The sequence below is a fragment of the Mycena indigotica genome, assembly GCF_014461135.1.
Source record: "Mycena indigotica strain 171206Taipei chromosome Unknown Mind.scaff0002, whole genome shotgun sequence".
Taxonomy (NCBI): Eukaryota; Fungi; Basidiomycota; class Agaricomycetes; order Agaricales; family Mycenaceae; genus Mycena; species Mycena indigotica.
In genome coordinates this window covers 3327790-3345756 of record NW_023503001.1, presented here as the reverse complement: position 1 = coordinate 3345756, position 17967 = coordinate 3327790, and the positions used below count along the sequence as shown (strand labels likewise).

The 17967-nt window shown below is 50.2% G+C and overlaps 6 protein-coding genes across 6 annotated transcripts; 3 read left to right on the top strand and 3 right to left on the bottom strand.

Annotated features, from left to right (window-relative positions):
* Positions 1–20: 20 nt before the first annotated feature.
* MIND_00223800 (Histidine kinase) lies at positions 21–6030 on the bottom strand (the record flags this gene model as incomplete). Its single annotated transcript, XM_037359128.1, has 20 exons — positions 21–87; positions 137–293; positions 346–383; positions 429–499; positions 547–568; positions 628–1604; positions 1650–1748; positions 1798–1878; positions 1931–2108; positions 2157–2338; positions 2386–2419; positions 2467–2579; positions 2632–2711; positions 2768–3314; positions 3365–3400; positions 3454–3645; positions 3692–3816; positions 3866–3996; positions 4043–5837; positions 5889–6030. 20 exons carry the CDS (start codon positions 6028–6030, stop codon positions 21–23), a joined length of 5067 nt encoding a protein of 1688 aa, XP_037224223.1.
* Positions 6031–6222: 192 nt separating this feature from the next.
* Positions 6223–10209, bottom strand: MIND_00223700 (Histone deacetylase complex, SIN3 component; the record flags this gene model as incomplete). Its single annotated transcript, XM_037359127.1, has 9 exons — positions 6223–6421; positions 6469–6881; positions 6930–7226; positions 7277–8410; positions 8461–8919; positions 8971–9216; positions 9261–9774; positions 9825–9877; positions 9925–10209. The coding sequence occupies 9 exons, from the start codon at positions 10207–10209 to the stop codon at positions 6223–6225; spliced, it is 3600 nt and encodes a 1199-aa protein (XP_037224222.1).
* Positions 10210–10595: 386 nt separating this feature from the next.
* On the top strand, positions 10596–12537 carry MIND_00223600 (Aspartic peptidase A1; the record flags this gene model as incomplete). Its single annotated transcript, XM_037359126.1, has 6 exons — positions 10596–10772; positions 10828–11147; positions 11197–11332; positions 11376–11566; positions 11617–11664; positions 11707–12537. 6 exons carry the CDS (start codon positions 10596–10598, stop codon positions 11804–11806), a joined length of 972 nt encoding a protein of 323 aa, XP_037224221.1. The 3' UTR covers positions 11807–12537.
* Positions 12538–12558: 21 nt separating this feature from the next.
* Positions 12559–13112, bottom strand: MIND_00223500 (uncharacterized protein; the record flags this gene model as incomplete). Its single annotated transcript, XM_037359125.1, has 3 exons — positions 12559–12794; positions 12844–12981; positions 13037–13112. 3 exons carry the CDS (start codon positions 13110–13112, stop codon positions 12559–12561), a joined length of 450 nt encoding a protein of 149 aa, XP_037224220.1.
* A 97-nt stretch (positions 13113–13209) lies between these two features.
* MIND_00223400 (Protein phosphatase) lies at positions 13210–15202 on the top strand (the record flags this gene model as incomplete). Its single annotated transcript, XM_037359124.1, has 3 exons — positions 13210–13768; positions 13826–15079; positions 15132–15202. The coding sequence occupies 3 exons, from the start codon at positions 13210–13212 to the stop codon at positions 15200–15202; spliced, it is 1884 nt and encodes a 627-aa protein (XP_037224219.1).
* Positions 15203–15429: 227 nt separating this feature from the next.
* On the top strand, positions 15430–17895 carry MIND_00223300 (uncharacterized protein; the record flags this gene model as incomplete). Its single annotated transcript, XM_037359123.1, has 15 exons — positions 15430–15563; positions 15614–15647; positions 15698–15818; positions 15857–15952; positions 16006–16217; positions 16264–16322; positions 16368–16470; positions 16528–16711; positions 16763–16929; positions 16980–17238; positions 17289–17350; positions 17397–17573; positions 17612–17658; positions 17707–17794; positions 17845–17895. Exons 1-15 carry the CDS (start codon positions 15511–15513, stop codon positions 17893–17895), a joined length of 1713 nt encoding a protein of 570 aa, XP_037224218.1. The 5' UTR covers positions 15430–15510.
* Positions 17896–17967: the final 72 nt, after the last annotated feature.

Below are 17967 nucleotides of genomic sequence, written 5' to 3'. Positions count from 1 at the left end.
TCGATCGTCAGCGAGCGATGCTATGAAGAAACCCCCAGTTTCGAAAAAATTTCGTCGAGGGTCTTGAAAGCAACAGGTTTGACCAGGCTGAATATAGATGCTTAGGCACACGGGAGGAGAGATGTCAACGACTCACTAGCCATCCACACCTGCGTCAAACGCGCGACGTTTGTCTTCCAATGATGAGCGTCCAGTTAGAGCCAGTATTCGAGCAGGTATGCTTTGTGGACTATTTGGTTGTTGGATCTGTCGTCGTGCTTCCATCTCCCGAATCTCCATTGTCGCCCCAATTCCTATTAGTAAAGGTTAGCACGGTAAACAGTTGCATGAATGAGAGTCTAGAACCGTCAAGAATAGGCATCGACATGTCTAGCAGTACCACACTGTCGGATAATCAGATCGACCAGCGAAGGAGAGGCTTTTCTTACTCGAACGGCCCATCTTCCTCATAAACTCTCACACCATTGCGTCCGTCCACAGCGTCTCGGTATTCGTAACCCTATTCGATGTATGAGCACCGGCACGTGATAGTGACCAAGTACTTACCTTTGAAGTTAACCACTTGATGCTAGAGAAGGCATCGTGTCAGAGCATCCAGGCGCCCATGATGACAGCTCGAACACTCACAGTAACATCCGTAGCACATTGTTGTCTTCAACAACCAGCACACGAAACCTTCGCTCATCCGAGGCAATGGTTCCAACAGACGCTTTTAATAATGTTCCTACTTCTGGACCACCGATGGTGATGGTGGTCAGGTCATCACTTTCTGGAGATGGCGAGTCCCTCTCTTCGATGCTAGGATTCGCTTTCCTCCATGTAGGCGAAGAAAGAGGGTGTACGGTTGAAGCGCGAGGAGACATCAATGGACGCGAATTCATCCATGGCCTTGTTTCTTCAGAGTTTCGGCGGGGTACCAGTCCAAGTATGCTGAATGGAGTCTCGTTTACTATCTCATCGCTTGTGTGAGGAGAGTTTCGGCCAGACTGGGCAATCTGAACGGCGTGCAGAGCTAGCTTCAACAGAATTTGGAGTTTGGAGGGTCCACCAGGCTTGTACATTGGACGACAAAAGCCGCCAATGTTTTCGTGGTCTGCGAACGTGCTTAGCATGGCTGGGTTGCCGTGGAGCATTGATAACACGATGAAAGGTCGTGATGTGTCCCTTTCAGCTGTCGCTCTTTTCACCAGTTCGACATCTTCATTTAGAAAGATAATGTCACCGAGTCCTTCTGATGAAGGATGCACTCGGAAACCCCACCATTCGACGAGGTATGTGTGGATGGTGTCGCGTAACAACGTCACCCCTTTGTGGTCAGAGTCGAAGCCAACTAGAGAGACGGTTGCAGGTCGATCTGGATTCAAGAATTTAAAGGGTTCCATCTCTGGTGCTGGAGCTTCGTCTGCAGACACTGTTGCAGTGAACGAGACTTTAATCTCTGTTCCAACACCTTCCTCACTCCAAACGTCTAGCTTGCCGTTAACACTCTCGGATTTGACGATGCTGTTGACGATGGCTAGACCCAGACCAGTTCCAGTTTGCATCGGATTCTCCTGCGAGAAGGGATGGAAAAGTTGGTTCCTCCGAAAGTCTTCACTGATGCCCTTGATGTCACGTGAGTAACAGCCAGAAAGTTATGGGATATTTACTTTGCCAGTATCGGATACTATCAGTTCGACTTTGATTTCATTGGGAGGATCAACGCTAGTCCTTGGGATTTCACGGAGAATGACATGAATGTACCCATTCTAAAAAAAAAGTCAACGAGAAATAGAAATTTCAGGCTGAAGGTCGCACCGAAGTAAACTTCAAACTGTTTCCAAAGACATTCATTAGCACACGTCGAATACCTCCCTTTTCGCATTTCAATGACCATCCCTTTGATCCAACATCAGCGAAGCCAATGGGACGGAACGGAATCTAGGTTTACCGTTGTCCTATGACCAATCTCAACGACCGTCTCGACGTGTTGCTTTGGAGCAGAGAGGTCCTCCGGTGGCGAGTACACGCTGCCAATACCAGTGTCCCCCATCATCATTGCAGCTCGTGCGCGATGACCAACGGAACAACCATCCACAGCTTCCTCAACAAGTTGCATCAGATCAACCCTAGTAAAGTTGCACTTTGGAACCCAAGAATACATGATCGCCACATACCAGCTAGGAACAATCACATTTTCCACCCCACCAGCCTTTGAGTTGCCACTAAGCTTGGTGAAATCTAGCACGTGATTGACCGTCTCGACCAAAGAGTTGCCGCAAGCTTGAACTGTTTGCAGGAATGATTGCTGTGAGTGATTCAGCGGACTGTCTGTAAGCAGCTCTGCAGCAGCGAGTATCTGAAGTCAACGTGAATGAGTGTTGATCAGAGTCGGAAGGAACGGACCCCATGCAGCGGCGTTCGCAGCTCGTGTGAAATGCTAGAGAGGACTAGGTTAGCGGTAGAGTTGAGAGCATGACTGCATACTTGGATATGAACAAACTCTTCGCCTTGTCAGCCAGTATCATCCTGCGCTTCAAGACGGCAGACAGGATGATGACTCCAATTGCTCGCAGATAAGACAGCTCGTGGCCTTCAAGCTAGAGGGAGATACTTAAGCGCGAGAAGAGCAGAAAGCGAGATCTAGCTCACAAAGCGTTTTGTTTGGTCGGATGCATTCCACGCACAGAGCAGCGCAAATGGGCGTTTGTCGACATTGTAGATTGGCACAACTGCATGGCATCCAGTCAGTTGAACAAAGAAAAGTGCCATCAAAACATCAACAAACCCAGAGCATATTGAATGTGCGCTTGCGGAAGAAATAGTCTCAAGGCAGGAGGAACGATGCCCTCAGATACCTTTCCGGCTGGGTGCATTGCAAAGAACTCGTTCAGCCTCTGGTATTCCTCGACTGTTAATGTGTGCACACTGGTTGGTGTTTCAACGTCGCCATGATGAAGCACAACGGAAACACTGGCTTCAGAGCTCATTGACTCGAGAACCTCGCAGTGAGAAACATCAATGACAACTGCACCATCAACATCCAGCGTGTGCTGGACAAGCTTTGCGGCTCGGGCGTACACTTGGTCCATCGATGAAGAAGGTTCAATGAAATCTTCCGACTTGGAAAGTTGACTTGACGGAGACGGAGATGGTCGGACAGGACTGCCTGATGAAGTTTGTTGGATTGGAGCTGGAGGATGAAGATGGGGACGAGCGTCGCGAGTGGGGGAGGGTTGCCTGGAGTTGCGGATGCTCGCTGCGCCACTAAGCTCCGTCTGTACTGGTCGGGCTGACTCATCAATCTCCAAACATTCCCGGCTGAATTGTTCCATCTAGGGTAAGAGTTAGTGGCGCTTCAAGACAAGAAAATATAGATTCCGACCGAATTTTGTATACGATCTCGTATTCGTAATCGGATCTTGACAGGGCATCAAAACTTGAAGTCGAAAGGACAAAAAACAACAAACACACTTTGTCGCGCCACAGTTCCATTTCTCGCATGGCAATTGCCGCGAATTCTTTTAGTGTGTGCCGTTGCCTGGGCGTAAAATCGGCCCGCGGAGCATCATCAATGAGCGCGAGGCATCCAATGTTGAAACCGTCTTGTGTTCTTAGAGGTGCAGCAGCATAGAATCGAATATGCGGGGCACCGACAACCAAGGGCTACTCGACATTAGGTTTAGCCTCAGGGTGTTATGAATGGACCCACATTTCTGGTGAACCTCCAATCTAAGTGAGTGTCCAAAATAATCATTGGTTCGTCCCCGCGTTGGAGTATCGCATGAGCGCCAAAGCTGGCCTCTCTCGCACAACCATGCAGCTTATTGACCCCCCCTGAGGTGAAAGATCAGAGGAGATTCAACGAGAACAAAGAGAAATTGACATTCAGACTTGAACCATTCCTCCGCCTCGTCAACTACAGAGATCAACACGCCCTTGGTGTTGAATACAAGCTTAGCAAGGTGAGCAATGCGGTCGAAATTCATATCGGAGCCTGTGTTGACAATGTTGAACCTAGCTGACGGATCAGTATAATCGATAAGAGATCAAGTGTGCTCACTTGTACAACGCTCGTCGGCGTCCAAGTTCATCGGGAGGAAATGGAGGAGCAAGAAACCCGCGTTCTGAAAAAGCATGGTCTTCTCGTGCTGCTCGGACGTCTTCCTTGGCAGACCTTCTACCTTGACCATCAGTGATGACACTTTTGGTTTCGTCATTGACGGCTGGCTCGAGGTCAGGTTCCACGGAGAGCCCTGAAGGACTTGTTGATTTGTCTTCGACAACAGAATCGGTGGATTTCGCTCGAGGAGCGACAGGGACGATATCGACAAAGGAGTCACTGGTTGATATGGGAAGAGGCGCACTTGCTTGACGTGTTAGTTGAGCGCGACGTGATCTAGCAGCTGGGACTGAATATGGGTGTGGAGTGCCACCAGACAGGCCATACAGGTCGGCGAGTGTGTCACTCGCATGTGTCAGCAGAGGGTGATCATCTGGAGTAGGATAGATGACAGACTCGCTGACGACTGGGACTGCAGAGTTAGTAGTAATATCGACGTTAGCGGGGGGCGGAGGAGTCGAGGATGTCCGATATGGCGGCCCGAAAATGGGAGTTGGTGCAGGGATTGGTAGTACTTCGTCCTTCGTGTCGACTAGAGCAATGGGCAATCCTGAGTGGGACAGGTCAAGACCATCAAACTTTAAAGATGTCGTCGATGCGCTCAGATTATGAACTCGTTTTGGATTAGAGTCTGGGGTTGTGGGAGTCTGAACAGACACTTCTGACCGTTCTGGTTCTTCCGGGCGTGAAACGCTGGCATGGCGTGTTGACGGAGGAGTATTCAATCCATCACGCCGAATACCCCGGCCAGAAGATCTTGACCCTTCAGCCCCAATGGCAAAATAATCCCAATCACCCTCATCGTCAACAACACGGACTGGAGCTGTCGCGGGAGGGGGTCGTGGTCCAAGTAAAAAGGTTGGGGTTGGCCCGTTTCTTGATTCTTCGTCCTCCGGCGTGGTAGGACTTGCATCAAATGCTGGGAGAAGTCCGCTTGAATTGCTTTCCAACCACTCTGAGTCGTGGGACGTGTCTCCAACATCAGCGGTCCCACTCCAGAAACCACTCAATCGTGCTCTCCGAGTACCACCTGGAGTCATTACATCCCAGTTAGGTGTTTGGACCGGGAATGTCTGGGCCAGATGGGGGAGGTTGGCAAATGACCGTGTTATGGAGGCAGAGCGTGAGTGAGATACAGACTGAGATGGTCGAGATCGATGACCAGAGGAGAAGTCTGGATGACTTCCTGGTATTGGGACAGCCCCTGCATTTCGCATTGGGTCGACAAGTTCGTGTTCTGGGCTAGGGAGAGCAAGTGGCGCGACACGAACTCTGGCAGCAGCCCATCGGAGGGTAGCTGCTGATGTTTGAGCATCATAATGGTTGGAACTCGTTGGGGTAGTAGCGTTGGCAGCCGTAACTGTAAATGCAGCGGTCGAAGACGTCACTGGAGGATAACTGCTGCCTGAAGTGGGCAAGACCCCAGGTAAACTGAACACAGGGTACGAAGAGGCTATGGAGCTTGGAGATTTATATCCTGACGAAACAGCAGAGAAAGAAGCGCGAAGTCGATGAGAAGGAGGCGGAGGAGGGGGTCGAGCGCGTTCAAAGGCCAGAGGACCACTCGGAACAGAAACTAGCGAGAGGTCAAGCAGTTGCGTGCGAGGTGGTTTGGGAGTTCTATGTGGATCCCATCGCCCACAAGCATACGCCGTAATAAACGTCGCCCAATCTGTTTCGTTAGTATGCCTTCCAGATGTAGCTTTTTGGAGAGGAAAGGGCGGAGGCAGTGCATCTTTTTTTCGTGAATGAGAAAAAAAAACAAACGATGTGGCTTAACACCCACCAAGATCAATGCTCAGTGAATCTTCGGTTTCAACCTCTGGGACAACAAGCATGGATGTTGGGAGGAGTGGTTGACGGGGCTTTTCGGGTGCGGTTGATGGTCGAGTTGATTTCGTACGGCGAGTGTGTCGTCGAGCAGTCATATCTTCGATGTAGCCAGCTCAGTGTTGCCAGACAGCCACCATCGTCGTCGTCGAAAAGCTCCAATGCTTGTTGATGACGTCAATGATCTCACGATCTACTCGGTCACACCAACAACCTCACCCGTGGCTAATTCAAAAAATTTGTCTTGTAGTGGATACAACAAAGAGCTACACCAGGCAAAAAAAACCATTCTACGCAAAACGCTCAGCTAATAGTTGTCTTCTACGCTCCATCGCAACATTGACACGTGACTCCACTCTGACTCTTGAAGACCAGATGACATCTTCCGTGCCAGCCTCATACACAATCTTGTAAGTTGGATGCTGAATCCGAACACACATCGACTCTCCGACTAGGGTTGCACGATCTACGTCTCTAGTGCTTCGTGTCCTAACAGTACTGAGCAAATAATCAAATCAAGTATAACGTATGCTGACCGCTTCAGGAACAAACTGGTGGTTGGTGGTATTCGGTCGTCATCTTCTTCTGCGGACGGTGGGAGCGGTATCCATTCCGTGGGGTGACGCATAACATAGGTCGAAACATACTCTCGCCACCTGTCACCACCATTGACACTGGGGTCGTCGTTGCTGACCAAGAACACACGCATAGTCTTGGTTTCGCGGACCCATTCCATCCGATATAAGTGGTCATCCTGGCCAACGTAGCGTTCTGCCTCCCTTCGATACCTTACGATGTCTGTATCGGTCATAGGAATTCCATCGGCTACGACAGCATTCACGTTCTGCAGTGATGTCCACAACTCTTGACACTTGTTGTCCCCAATGATTTGTTGAACTTGTTTTACCAATGCGGCAATTACCTTGTCCAAGGTAAAGAGGTGATATGCCTACTGCGAATAAGAATAGCCAATCTGCATCATCTGAAGTTGTCTGACCTTTTCCCCGAAGAACCATCGCATGTGCTCTTCGAAGGTGAGTTGGTCCAAATCGTTGTCAAATACCTTTTCGCAAGCGTGCAAAAGGTACATATAGACAACATTCGCGGGTTGAGAACTGCCTGGAGGCAAGCTGGCGGCTAATGGCAAAACAGTCTGGGCCAAAACAACAGGCGGCCCTGCAGGATCGTCCAGTCCAAGTGCGGCAGCGACTGGATTGGCCAGAAGTGACATATGCTGCTCATCAGCCAGCCTTGCACCAATTATCTTACAACTTTCGAGCCGTGAATAGAGCAACTGTCATATATATGACTAAATGGGCCGTTGGAGGCAAAGATGAGACGAACCTGAAGTAGCCTGAATAACGTATAAAACGTAGTGTTCGCAAAGAAAGGTCTTTTGGAAGAGACAGAGTGTCCGTTCACTGGTTCCGGGACAAGATGAGTTGTTTCTTTGATCCAGGTCTCGGTGTCGTCTGGAGGCACTGGCGATTCGGCTCTGGATACAGCGGCCAGGTCGTTCTTTTCCTGAGCCGTCTTGAGGAGTTTCTTGCGCAGATCACCTGCATGAACGCCGCCAATGGAGGCTGAATAAGCGCTTCCAGTAGACCGGCGACCACTTCGCGGGGGTTCAACTGGGTCATCAGGTACCATGCCTTCGATGGGCCCACAAGCTGCATTAAACTCAACAGCAGGGAACTGGCAGAGCAATGGTACGAATCTCCGTAGCCAAGTTTCCATTCCACGACGTTCGAGAGCACTATACTGGGCACCGGCGTGGTCTAAAAACGAATAAACCATCTTGAGGGCATCGTGTAAAACGGAGATGTCGGCAAAGGTGAACTCGAGTTGGGGAGGGGCAGGGCTGGGGCCAGACCACCCTTGATCTTGTGAGCTTTTCTGGGCTTCGATGTCTGCGACGAAATATTTAGCAGTGATATTCTTCTTGTCGTTTTGCTTGAAATTGATTCCTTGGTGGTCGAGGCTCTTGTAAAAGTTTTTGGCATCGACCTCCCGCCATGTTCGAGACCATTCACGTTGTGCCCGCCGCCATTCCTCGTCCTTCTGTTTCAACCGCATAAGGACAAGAGGAACCGTGACAGCTGGTTGGTCTTGGAGCGCCGATATGATTTCGTTACCGCCATCACGACCGTAGATTTTCTTGATAATGCGATGATATAAGTATTTCCCCGACCCACCAAAATCTGATTTGAGACGAAAAGAGGCGCGTTCATCCCCTGACATTTCATCAATACGAAGCGCAAGTGGCTCAAAGTGGGCGATGGTGCGACCGAGGGCAGTGATCTGCACGTGAAATTCATGGCGTTCGTCTTCGCTCTTGTGGAGAGCTTCTTCGAATGAGTTTTTCTTGTGCGAAACAAATCCTGCATCCTCCGAGGCCCAGGTTGGATGTGAAACCCATTCATCATTCAGGACTGAGCGACAAAGTTCATCCCGCCCTGAACAAGCGAGACGGGCTTCCTATACAACTGTCAGCACGGTAAATCAAGAGGCTTTCAAGATCGGCATACGCTATCTGGTAGTCTCCGATAACTCGGACCTTCCCCATCACCCATCGGTAAAGCTGATAAGGCCTCTGGCGGGCCGGTTCGCACGCTGCCAGGCGGGCCCTTTTCCTCGGTCTGGTCGTCCCACCCAACAAGTTCCTTGAACTCGTCCATCAACTCTCCATCACCCAAGAATGCGTCTTGAGTCCGGGCAATGAGAGTCTTCATATCAATCACCTCCTTCGAGAATAGACTGAGAAGTTTCAAGAAATCGTCGTACATCTGGCGATTCTCCAATGTTTTCTTAGCGCGATCGAAGAAAAGCAGCTTGTCGGTACCAGCAGGTAGCGGCTGTTGTTGGATTTGTTGTTGCGACATGGCTGGCGGTGGCATATGAGTGGGCGGGGGAGAATGGCCAACGTATGTCAAAGATGAAGGGGAGCCTGGCTCTGGTTTGTGGTGGTGCTTCGCTTTCTTCGTTGGCTATGATAAGAATGTTTGAATATATTTGGGATTTGTAAAATCGCCACGTACTCGAGCAGCTGGCTTAGCTGGGGGGACTGGAGTAGTATCTTTCTCCGCTTTCTTTTTTCGCTTTGCAGGAGGTTGCGTAGACTTCTTAGATCTCTCTGGAACATCGGGCTGCGGCCATAAAGAGGGCGGTTGAGGGAATACAACCATGTTTTGCCCGGCACTGATTTCCGGTAAAAAAGCCTTGAATTCACCTAAAAGGTCAGGCGCATCCTTGAACAGATGCTGAACCTGGACGTGAACTTGGGACTAAATCGCGGTCAGACAGTAGTTCGAAGTATGAGGAGGCCCACCTCATGTAGATGCTTTTGTTCTTTCTGGTATTGCTGAAGAATATCGAGGAATTGTTTGTAAGTGCCGGGGTCATCCGCATAGCGAGCCTTTATTTTATTCAAATACTGCATGGCATGGTTGAATTCTCCCGGAGGCTGCTGTGCTTTCTCAGACGTCCTGCTATGTGCAGGCGGATATGCTGTAACATTGACTGGTGGCAGGAGCTGGGGAGCGGGATGTTCGAATTGAGATTGGTGATGGTAGGTGGGAGTGCGTGACCGCGACGACGACCCGGCAATGGGAGGAAGGGTAGGTGTGGGGGCAAAGTGGGTAGGCTCGCGTCTGGCCACAAAGTTCGAGTTAGTTGTTTGGGTTCCTTGTGGGGTTGTGACAGTTATGGTGTAAGGCTCTTCTGTGTTACGGGAGACGTCAATACGATAGCCGTTGGGCAAGAAGGTGTTGAAGCCTTGGATGAGCATACGGTTCCCCTGAAAAAGTTGCGAAACGCGCTGAATGACGCCAGGTGTGTCGATTCTGGGAAAAACTAGGTAAAACAGAGATAACGGAGAAGAGTGGCGACGTACACTTGGCTCTTGAAATCTTTCATGATGTCGAGAAACCTATTATAGACCTCTGGCTAAACGCGGTCGTCAGACAGGTTCAGGCGAACAAAGAAGGGCGCACCTGGTTATGAAACTCAGTCTTGACGGCGTCAAGATAGGATAGCGCATCGGTAACATTGAGTGCACGGGAAGAGGTGTCGGGGGACTTTGGAGGCATTGGAGATGATGGTTGTGGGTGAAGGATAGAGTGCGGACTAGATGGCCTTACGAGAACTGGCTGAGCTTCTTCTGTCCGATCAAGCAACTCTGAGCTTGTATTCTTCTCCAGCCCATTCTTTTGGACGGTCGCAGCCGACTCGCTTCCTGGTTCGCCACCTTTTCTTGAATCTTCCTCGTCGACCTCCATCACAGATTGGACTTCGTATCAGCCCTTACTGGGGCGAGTGAAAGGATTAAGCTTCGTCAGGCTCGAAAACGTGGTTCTGGTTGGCCGGGGGCACAAAAGGAACGTGATCGACACTGCAAATGAATGTGACATTGATGGCTATTCTTGAATTTTAACTCGGATTAACCTGCACGACGGCTACTTGGGCGAAGGTACAAGATGCGTCATTGTCGTTCCTCTCGTATTCCAGTTTGACTCGAGTGTGGATTGCCACACGGTATCTATATTTGGATATGAGCCCCTGTTTTCTGCGACACAGGTTGAAAGCCAAATGACAGTCGCCTCACAATTTGTATCTCGCCGCCATTCCACCTTACTCTCTTTAGATTTACACGCGTGTAGCAGTCATGGTCGCGTTCCGCCTGGCATACCTCCTCACCTTGAATCGCATCCTCACCACCACTTCCACATTCTCTTCAGCCACGACACTTCCCCCCTCGAGTTCATTTATCGCTATTCCACTCATAAAGCTACCTGGGAGCATACCTTTAGATGCTGACGGCTTACCGCTTAGTACCATGGCGGTGAGTAATATCTGCGTGACTGCCAACGAACATCTAAAACCCGATACATATAAAGACGCATCGACGACACGTCGAGTATGCCACTCGTCGCCTTGCTATGATGTCTGAATCGTCTCGCTCCGAATCACCTCGCAATAGAAAATACTTTCGCGGCCGTCATCGACGTACTCTACTCGCTGATGAAGATTCAGGGCCGGAAATGGCTTCTGACGGTCTCAATAGTAGCACTACGACCAGCGCTACAGATAATAATGCCGATACCACCTTCTCGTCATATCACGGAAAGTCGGTAGAAAGTCATTCTCGTGTCTCAGATTTGGAAGTGACCAAATCACACCCCGCAAAACATGCACACTCTGCTGGATTGGACATTGAGTATGGTCCCTGCCTTCTTATATTACTGTTGAGGGTTGACAGAACGAAGAGGGCAGGATATTGGTTATATGGCTGTCATATCCATTGGGACTCCTCCTCGTCCATTCAATCTCCTCGTTGATTCGGGCTCTGGTGATTTTTGGGTTGGTGGTGAAGGTTGTCGGTCGGATGTGGGGGGTGGATGCGTAAGGTTCAAAAATGCACCAACTAAACCTGATCGTTCTACAGGGTGACCATCAATTCTTAGGGAGCCAGAGTAGCTCGACCTTTCGGCCAACCAACACGACATGGAGCATCACATATGGGAGTGGCGCTGTAAGCGGCCTTCTCGTTCAAGACCATGTTGTGTTCGCTGGCAAGATGAGGTTGGCAAACCATACTTTCGGCGTGGCCTATAATGAGAGTTCCGAGTTCACAGCGTTCGTGGGTCCTTGGAACGTTGATGCCTCGTCATTTTGATTCTGTGTAGGGACAACATTCCGTTGGATGGCGTGTTGGGATGCGGGAAACAGGTAAGGTAAACCCACGATCCCTCCGACAATGTCATTGATCCAGTCAGAACCTCTCGATGCAACCTGCTTCCACCTTCCTCAACGCACTGCGGGCTGCTCGTTTCATCACCAAAAGAATTGTTTCGTACAAGATTTCGCGCCTTTTAGACGGCGTCAATGACGGTGAAATGACTGTTGGCGGTCTTGACCCATCCAAATACAATTCGCGGACATTGGTCAACGTTAAGAACGTGAACAAAGGTGGCTTCTGGGAAGCTGACTTGGATGGAATCCAGGCAAGTATTTTTGGCCCGTGACGAAAGACGATAACATGCGGGCAAGGTTAATCGAAAACACCTTGCGATTCGTCGGCGCAGTTGCATATTCGACACTGGAACCGTATGTGGTTCCATCAAGCAGCGTTGACACCAAGCTAATCTTTTGGTGTTGATAGACTCTCTTCATCGCACCCAAACCAGTGTGTCAGCACATTTTACGTGTCCACTAAGATGATAGTGTTTGCAGGATGTTGAGGCAATCCATGCGGCGATTCCAGGGGCTTCGTTTGATAATACGACATCGGCTTGGAGGATTCCGTGCAATAATACGGCCACGGTCTCCCTCGGGTTTGGTGGGAAACAGTTCAAGATTGACCCCAGAGATTTGGTGGTGAAAACGGACGAGCCAACTATATCAGAGACGCAGATGCCGCTATGCATATCTTCGATTGTGCAGGGAGGGGTGAGCGCTGGGCCGATGCATTGGTTGGCAAGTCTATCGGTATTTCTTTTTGCTTTCAATTGACACCGAGCAAGGTGGGAGACGTTTTCCTAAAAAACGTATATTTCAGCACCAACGAAGATGACGATATGATTTCTATTGCGAGACTTGCGAGGTGATGAAGGAGGCTGAAGGAAGCTTTACCTACACTTGTCCAAGGCAGAAGAATCATGACTAGAACTGAAATCTTTGCCCATATGCATTTCTGTCCGAAACCACTCTTTGAGTCCGATTGACTCAAGTGCCTGAACGAGGTCCTTTACTCTGTTGACCTCGACAAGGCCAGACTTCAAGTTGATCATGAGGTTGACGTCGGCATTCAAGGGCCGGGTGGCGATGTGGTGGAAGTCGAGGTAACGCAAGCCTGCAACGAGTGCTATGAGCAGAAACAACTTTGGATACATCACCAAACTTACTTCGCGCACCTTCCAGAAAAGCAGATATTGCGCTCTTGGTCCCTTGAACAACAAGAATTCCCGGTCGGCCACTCTTTGCAAGTCCCAAAACGGGGGCAGCCTCCGCTCGTTGCTGAAGCCGACGAAATTTGGAGCGACTACGTATGTCTGATTGTGGTAAGATGGGCAAGAATAAGTATACCTATCATCGAGAGAGACGAACGATGCATGCGTGCAATTGAGATGAATTGAGAGGTCTGGAGAGCCGTCCCGATGCGGGGAAGACCGGAGCCTTTCATGACGTCACATCAAGTCACGTAGTCATTTTTGCCGGCTTCATTCGGACGACGACCGTCGTAGGTCTGGCACCGATTGCCTCGTCTGCCCTCGCTCGCGATGTCCATGAAATTCTTCCCAAGAGCCACAGTTGGTCGTGTCCGCTCCAACTCTGCCTCACGGTCACTCTACACCAATCCAACCTCACTCTCATCGTTCTTCGATGCCTCTGCTCCTCCTCCCCCACCCAATGCTCGTCTATCAACCCACCGCCTGCCTGTAGAGGCACGTGCTGAAGTTGAAGGCCCAAATAACGGTCAAAATTCTCACCCAACGCATGCTCCACTTGCACTTGCTGCCCCACATACACAGACATCCCAACCTCCACACCCTGCCCAACTTGCTCTCTTATTTCCCTACTCTCCTGGGAGGAAGGCAAATCAAGCTAACTCCTCGCATGCGAGCGGTTCAAAACCTCATCGACGGAAAGGCCCGCGTTACACTCTCGATATCGGCGCATATGGAATCCCTAAACGTGGTCACCGCTCGCGAACGGTTCACACCCAGGCAACTGATGCACCAATGGCTGTACAAGTTGGGGAGGACGCCTATTTTGTCCACGAGAATGCAATGGGAGTAGCAGATGGGGTCGGTGGATGGGCACGAGTCAAACATCTTGGTATGCCGAAATTTATTCTCCTTCCAGGTTTTGCTTACCAGATTCTTTGATAAAAAGCACCTACGACGGGTCCCAGTGCCTCAGCATTGTTTGCTCGAAGGTTAATGCATTTTTGTGCAGATGAAGTTGACCGCGCAGCTCGACATGCGCCTTCCTCACAACCTCCCATCGTTGCTCCATGGGAGGCTCCACCATATCGGCCACATAACTCTGTTAACTCCGCATATGATCCGACCACTTTTGCTTCCTCTTCCTCATACACTCCTTTGTTCGATCCTTGGCGAGACGAATCTGATATCGAAGAGTCGGAAGATCTTGCTGCCGAATTGGAGGCAGAGCTGGAGGAGTTGGCGGAAGGAATCGACGTACTGAACATACTGGAACGGGCTTACGAGAGGACACTCAAGGCCCATGTTGTGGCAATACCCAATGACCCAGCCCCTTCGCCAGATCCAACCAAAAGTCCGACGTCTTGGACTCCTTTCTCTTCCCCAATATCAGAGACAACCACAGTTCCTCTACGTGCTGGAGGGAGCACTGCTCTTGTCGCCGTGTTGGATTACGTCCCTGCAAACGGCTCCCTTCCCAATCGGGTTGATGTTGGCGTGGATGGCGGGCTTGGTCTATTTGACGTCGTCGATGCACCCCATCCGGATGCTGCAGGTGACGGCCTAACGCCTGTTCTAAAAATCGCCCACTTAGGAGATTGCATGGGTATGCTTGTCCGCGATGGGGCAATAGCCTGGCGGAGCGAAGAAATGTGGTGGAGATGGAACACACCCGTTCAACTCAGCGCGGCTACTCCCGCTACTGGTACGACGTCCACAGGGAGCACAACTGGCTGGTGGTCCCAGTTGATTGGTACCCCAGTCGCGGGTCCCTCAACAACAGGCGAAGTAACACCAGGGTCTGCGGCCCGAGTGTTCACGCTACCAGTCCGTGCTGGTGACATTCTCATCTTGGCCAGTGACGGGCTCGGCGACAACCTTTGGGACGAAGATATTCTCGAAGAAGTTGCACGTGTCTCCAAGGCTTTCGCAACTTCTCCTTCCACTATACACTCACAGGATTTTGCTGATCAATCGCGGCTACGACGGCGAACTTTGGCGGGTATGTTGAGCGAAGCTTTGTGCTCACGTGCAAGGAGGGTCGCAACTCGACGCGCTTCTGGTGGACAACCTTGTGCAATGGCTGCCAGTGCACCTGCAGTTTCCTTGTTGAGCGATCCATTCAACTCCGTCGAGGATGAGACGCCGTTTGGTCGTCGTGCTAGGGAAGCAGGCAGAGAATTTTCTGGTGGAAAAAATGATGGTACGCCACTTGGTATTGTCAATTTCTGAGGTTCCTTACAACTACCCTATAGATATATCCGTTGTTGTTGCGGTCATTGCGCCAGCAGAGAAAGCTGCTGTTCCCATAATACCAGTGCCCTGATTGGTTATTCGACTCCTCTTGTTATCTTGGTTAGAATGGCGGGATATATTGTCCAGTATATGCGAGGACACTGCATCGTAGAATTGGGTAGGAATGGCAGACGTGTAGTTTTAGGTGTATGTACTTTTCAAGCCTTGAAGGAGACAAAACTTGAACCCACATCAATCTTTTGAATTCCTCGGCAGCTGGTTGGTGGACTCGGAGTGACATCATTCATGCGCTTTGCCTCCCCGTTCAGGTCTTTCATCAGAGTCCCAGGATCGCACTCATTATTGTCACCTCTCCAGCGACATTCAAGAAGAATCTCGATGTCGACAACGATTGCAGTCCTGCCCGAAGCCGACCTCAAAGATGGCCAGATGTAAGCAGGACCAAACTAAGGCCATAGCCTGACCGAATACATTCACATAGGAAAGAAGTTGCGTTCGGTGAGGGTGAGGGAAAAGTCAGCTCCTCGAAGGCTTGCTCCAGGAACTGTTTATGAGCATTCTCAAGGTTCTCTTATCGCGACTAGGCGACAAAGTCTATGCAACTAGCGCGTTTTGCACTCACTATGGAGCACCCTTGGCTAAAGGTGTTCTGGCTGCTGATGGGAGGGTTGTTTGGCGCGTTCATTGTCTGTTATCAGTGACTGAAACTAACAAGTAGCTGCAGTCCATGGCATGGCGGTATGTTGCTGTCCCATATCGCAGTTACTCCATTTGCGAGAGATTCGATTAGCGTGCTTTAACGTTTGCAACGGCGACATCGGTACTCTTACATATGACTCTGATCCACTGTGATGTGCTCACTTAAAACCTCAGAGGACGCGCCAGCGCCTGACGCCCTTCACTCGTTTGGCGTCAAAATCACTAACGGGCAGATCCATGTTAGTGCAGACCCAGCGAACACACTCAAATCCAATATGGCCCGTCCTCCAACGCTCGTCGATGCCACTGATGTCAGCGCGGGACGAGGAGTGGTCATCGTAGGCGGCGGATCAGGAGCTTTTCATACCGTCGAGAGTCTAAGAGAGGTACACTTGCTCTACCAGTTATTTGTCACCTATCCTTGCTCCGCAGAACGGATACAAAGGTCCCATCACCATTCTTACCAAGGAGAAACACACGCCCGTAGACCGGTGAGCATCTCTGACCCATGCTGGCAAGATATTAATAATTGGCAGCACTAAATTGAGCAAATCGCTCATGTCCGACGTCTCCAAACTCGAGTACCGAACTGCATCGGTATTGAAAATTCAATATGCAACCAATATTCGTGTCGGAGTTGTAAGTTTCTTCCGAGTTTCCTGGACTTGCTTCCTATCTCGGTTGCTTTGCTCATAGACTGCCACTTCAATCGACTTCGACAAGAAGCAAGTTGTTCTCGACGACGGGAAAGAAACTGTCTCGTATGAGAAGCTGGTTCTCGCGCCGGGCGGTGAGCCGAGGAAACTCCCGATTCCCGGAGCAGATGCCCAAAATGTGTTTACTTTGAGGGGTGTTGACGATGCTAAGAAGATTGACACAGGTGAAATCCCCATGTTACCCTCCACACATTTCTAATCATACTCATTTCCAGTGGCGAAAGAGGGCAAGAGGCTGGTCGTAATCGGATCCTCTTTCATCAGTTTGGAGCTCGTTGCTGCAGTAGCCAAGCGCAAGCTTGCCTCAATTGATGTGATTGGTATGGAAGAGGTGCCGTTCGAACTTGTTCTTGGTAAAGAAGTTGGCAAGGCATTACAAAAGGTATTCGATTTGCAATGTGGTAGACTATTTGTTTACCATAAAGTCGCTAGTTCCACGAATCGCAAGGCGTCAAGTTCCATCTGCAGACCAAGACAGACAAGATTGTGACAAAGGAAGACGATGAGACGACTGCAACTGGCGTTGTCGTGAATGGGGAAACACTTCCATGCGATCTGGTGGTCATGGCTGTTGGTGTTGCACCCGCTACGAAGTTCCTGAAAGAGAGTGGTGTGCCGACTGAACGAGATGGGGGTGTTCGTGTTGACGAACATTTGAAGCTTGTTGGTTACGAGGACGTGTTTGCTATTGGTAGGTGCTTGTTTGAGCGTTTGCTTGATTGAGTGATTGTCATATATTAGGTGATATCGCCCATTATCCTCAACACCCAACCGGCGAGTTGAGACGAATTGAGCACTGGAATGTACGCTCCCGCAATGTTGTAGCCACCTCTCCTCTGAATGCGTTAGGTTGCTGGGAATCAAGGAAGGGCTGTAGGTAAAACTATTGCGGGTAAACCACAGCCATTCGTCAAGGTCCCCTTCTTCTGGAGCGCCCAAGGCCAAAACATCCGATACTGTGGAATCGGCCAGGGTTTTGATGATGTCTTCATTACTGGCAATGTCGAGGAGCACAAGGCAGGTGTTGTAACATTGAACCGAATATTAGATTAATTTTGTTCTAGTTCGTTGCCTATTACATCAAGAGCGATAAGGTCGTCGCCGTAGCTTCGTCAGTTGCCTGCCTTGCGTTTCATTTTGTGTTCATCTGTGATGCCAGGATGCAAAACGACCCGGTAGTCAGTGCCTCGACAGAACTGCTTCGATTGGGGATCATGCCAACTCTGGAAGAGTTGCGAGCCGGCGTGGTAAGTAATTGAACAAGCAAAGATCCATTGTTCTTTACTTGCCCTTTCAGGACCCACGGAACATTGACATTTCAACCGCGAACAGTCTGAAGGACGTATAAGAAAGACTACCCAACGTATAGTAGGATGCGTACCCGAAAACACGCACGAACCAAACTGAGTCGCAGTGTGTC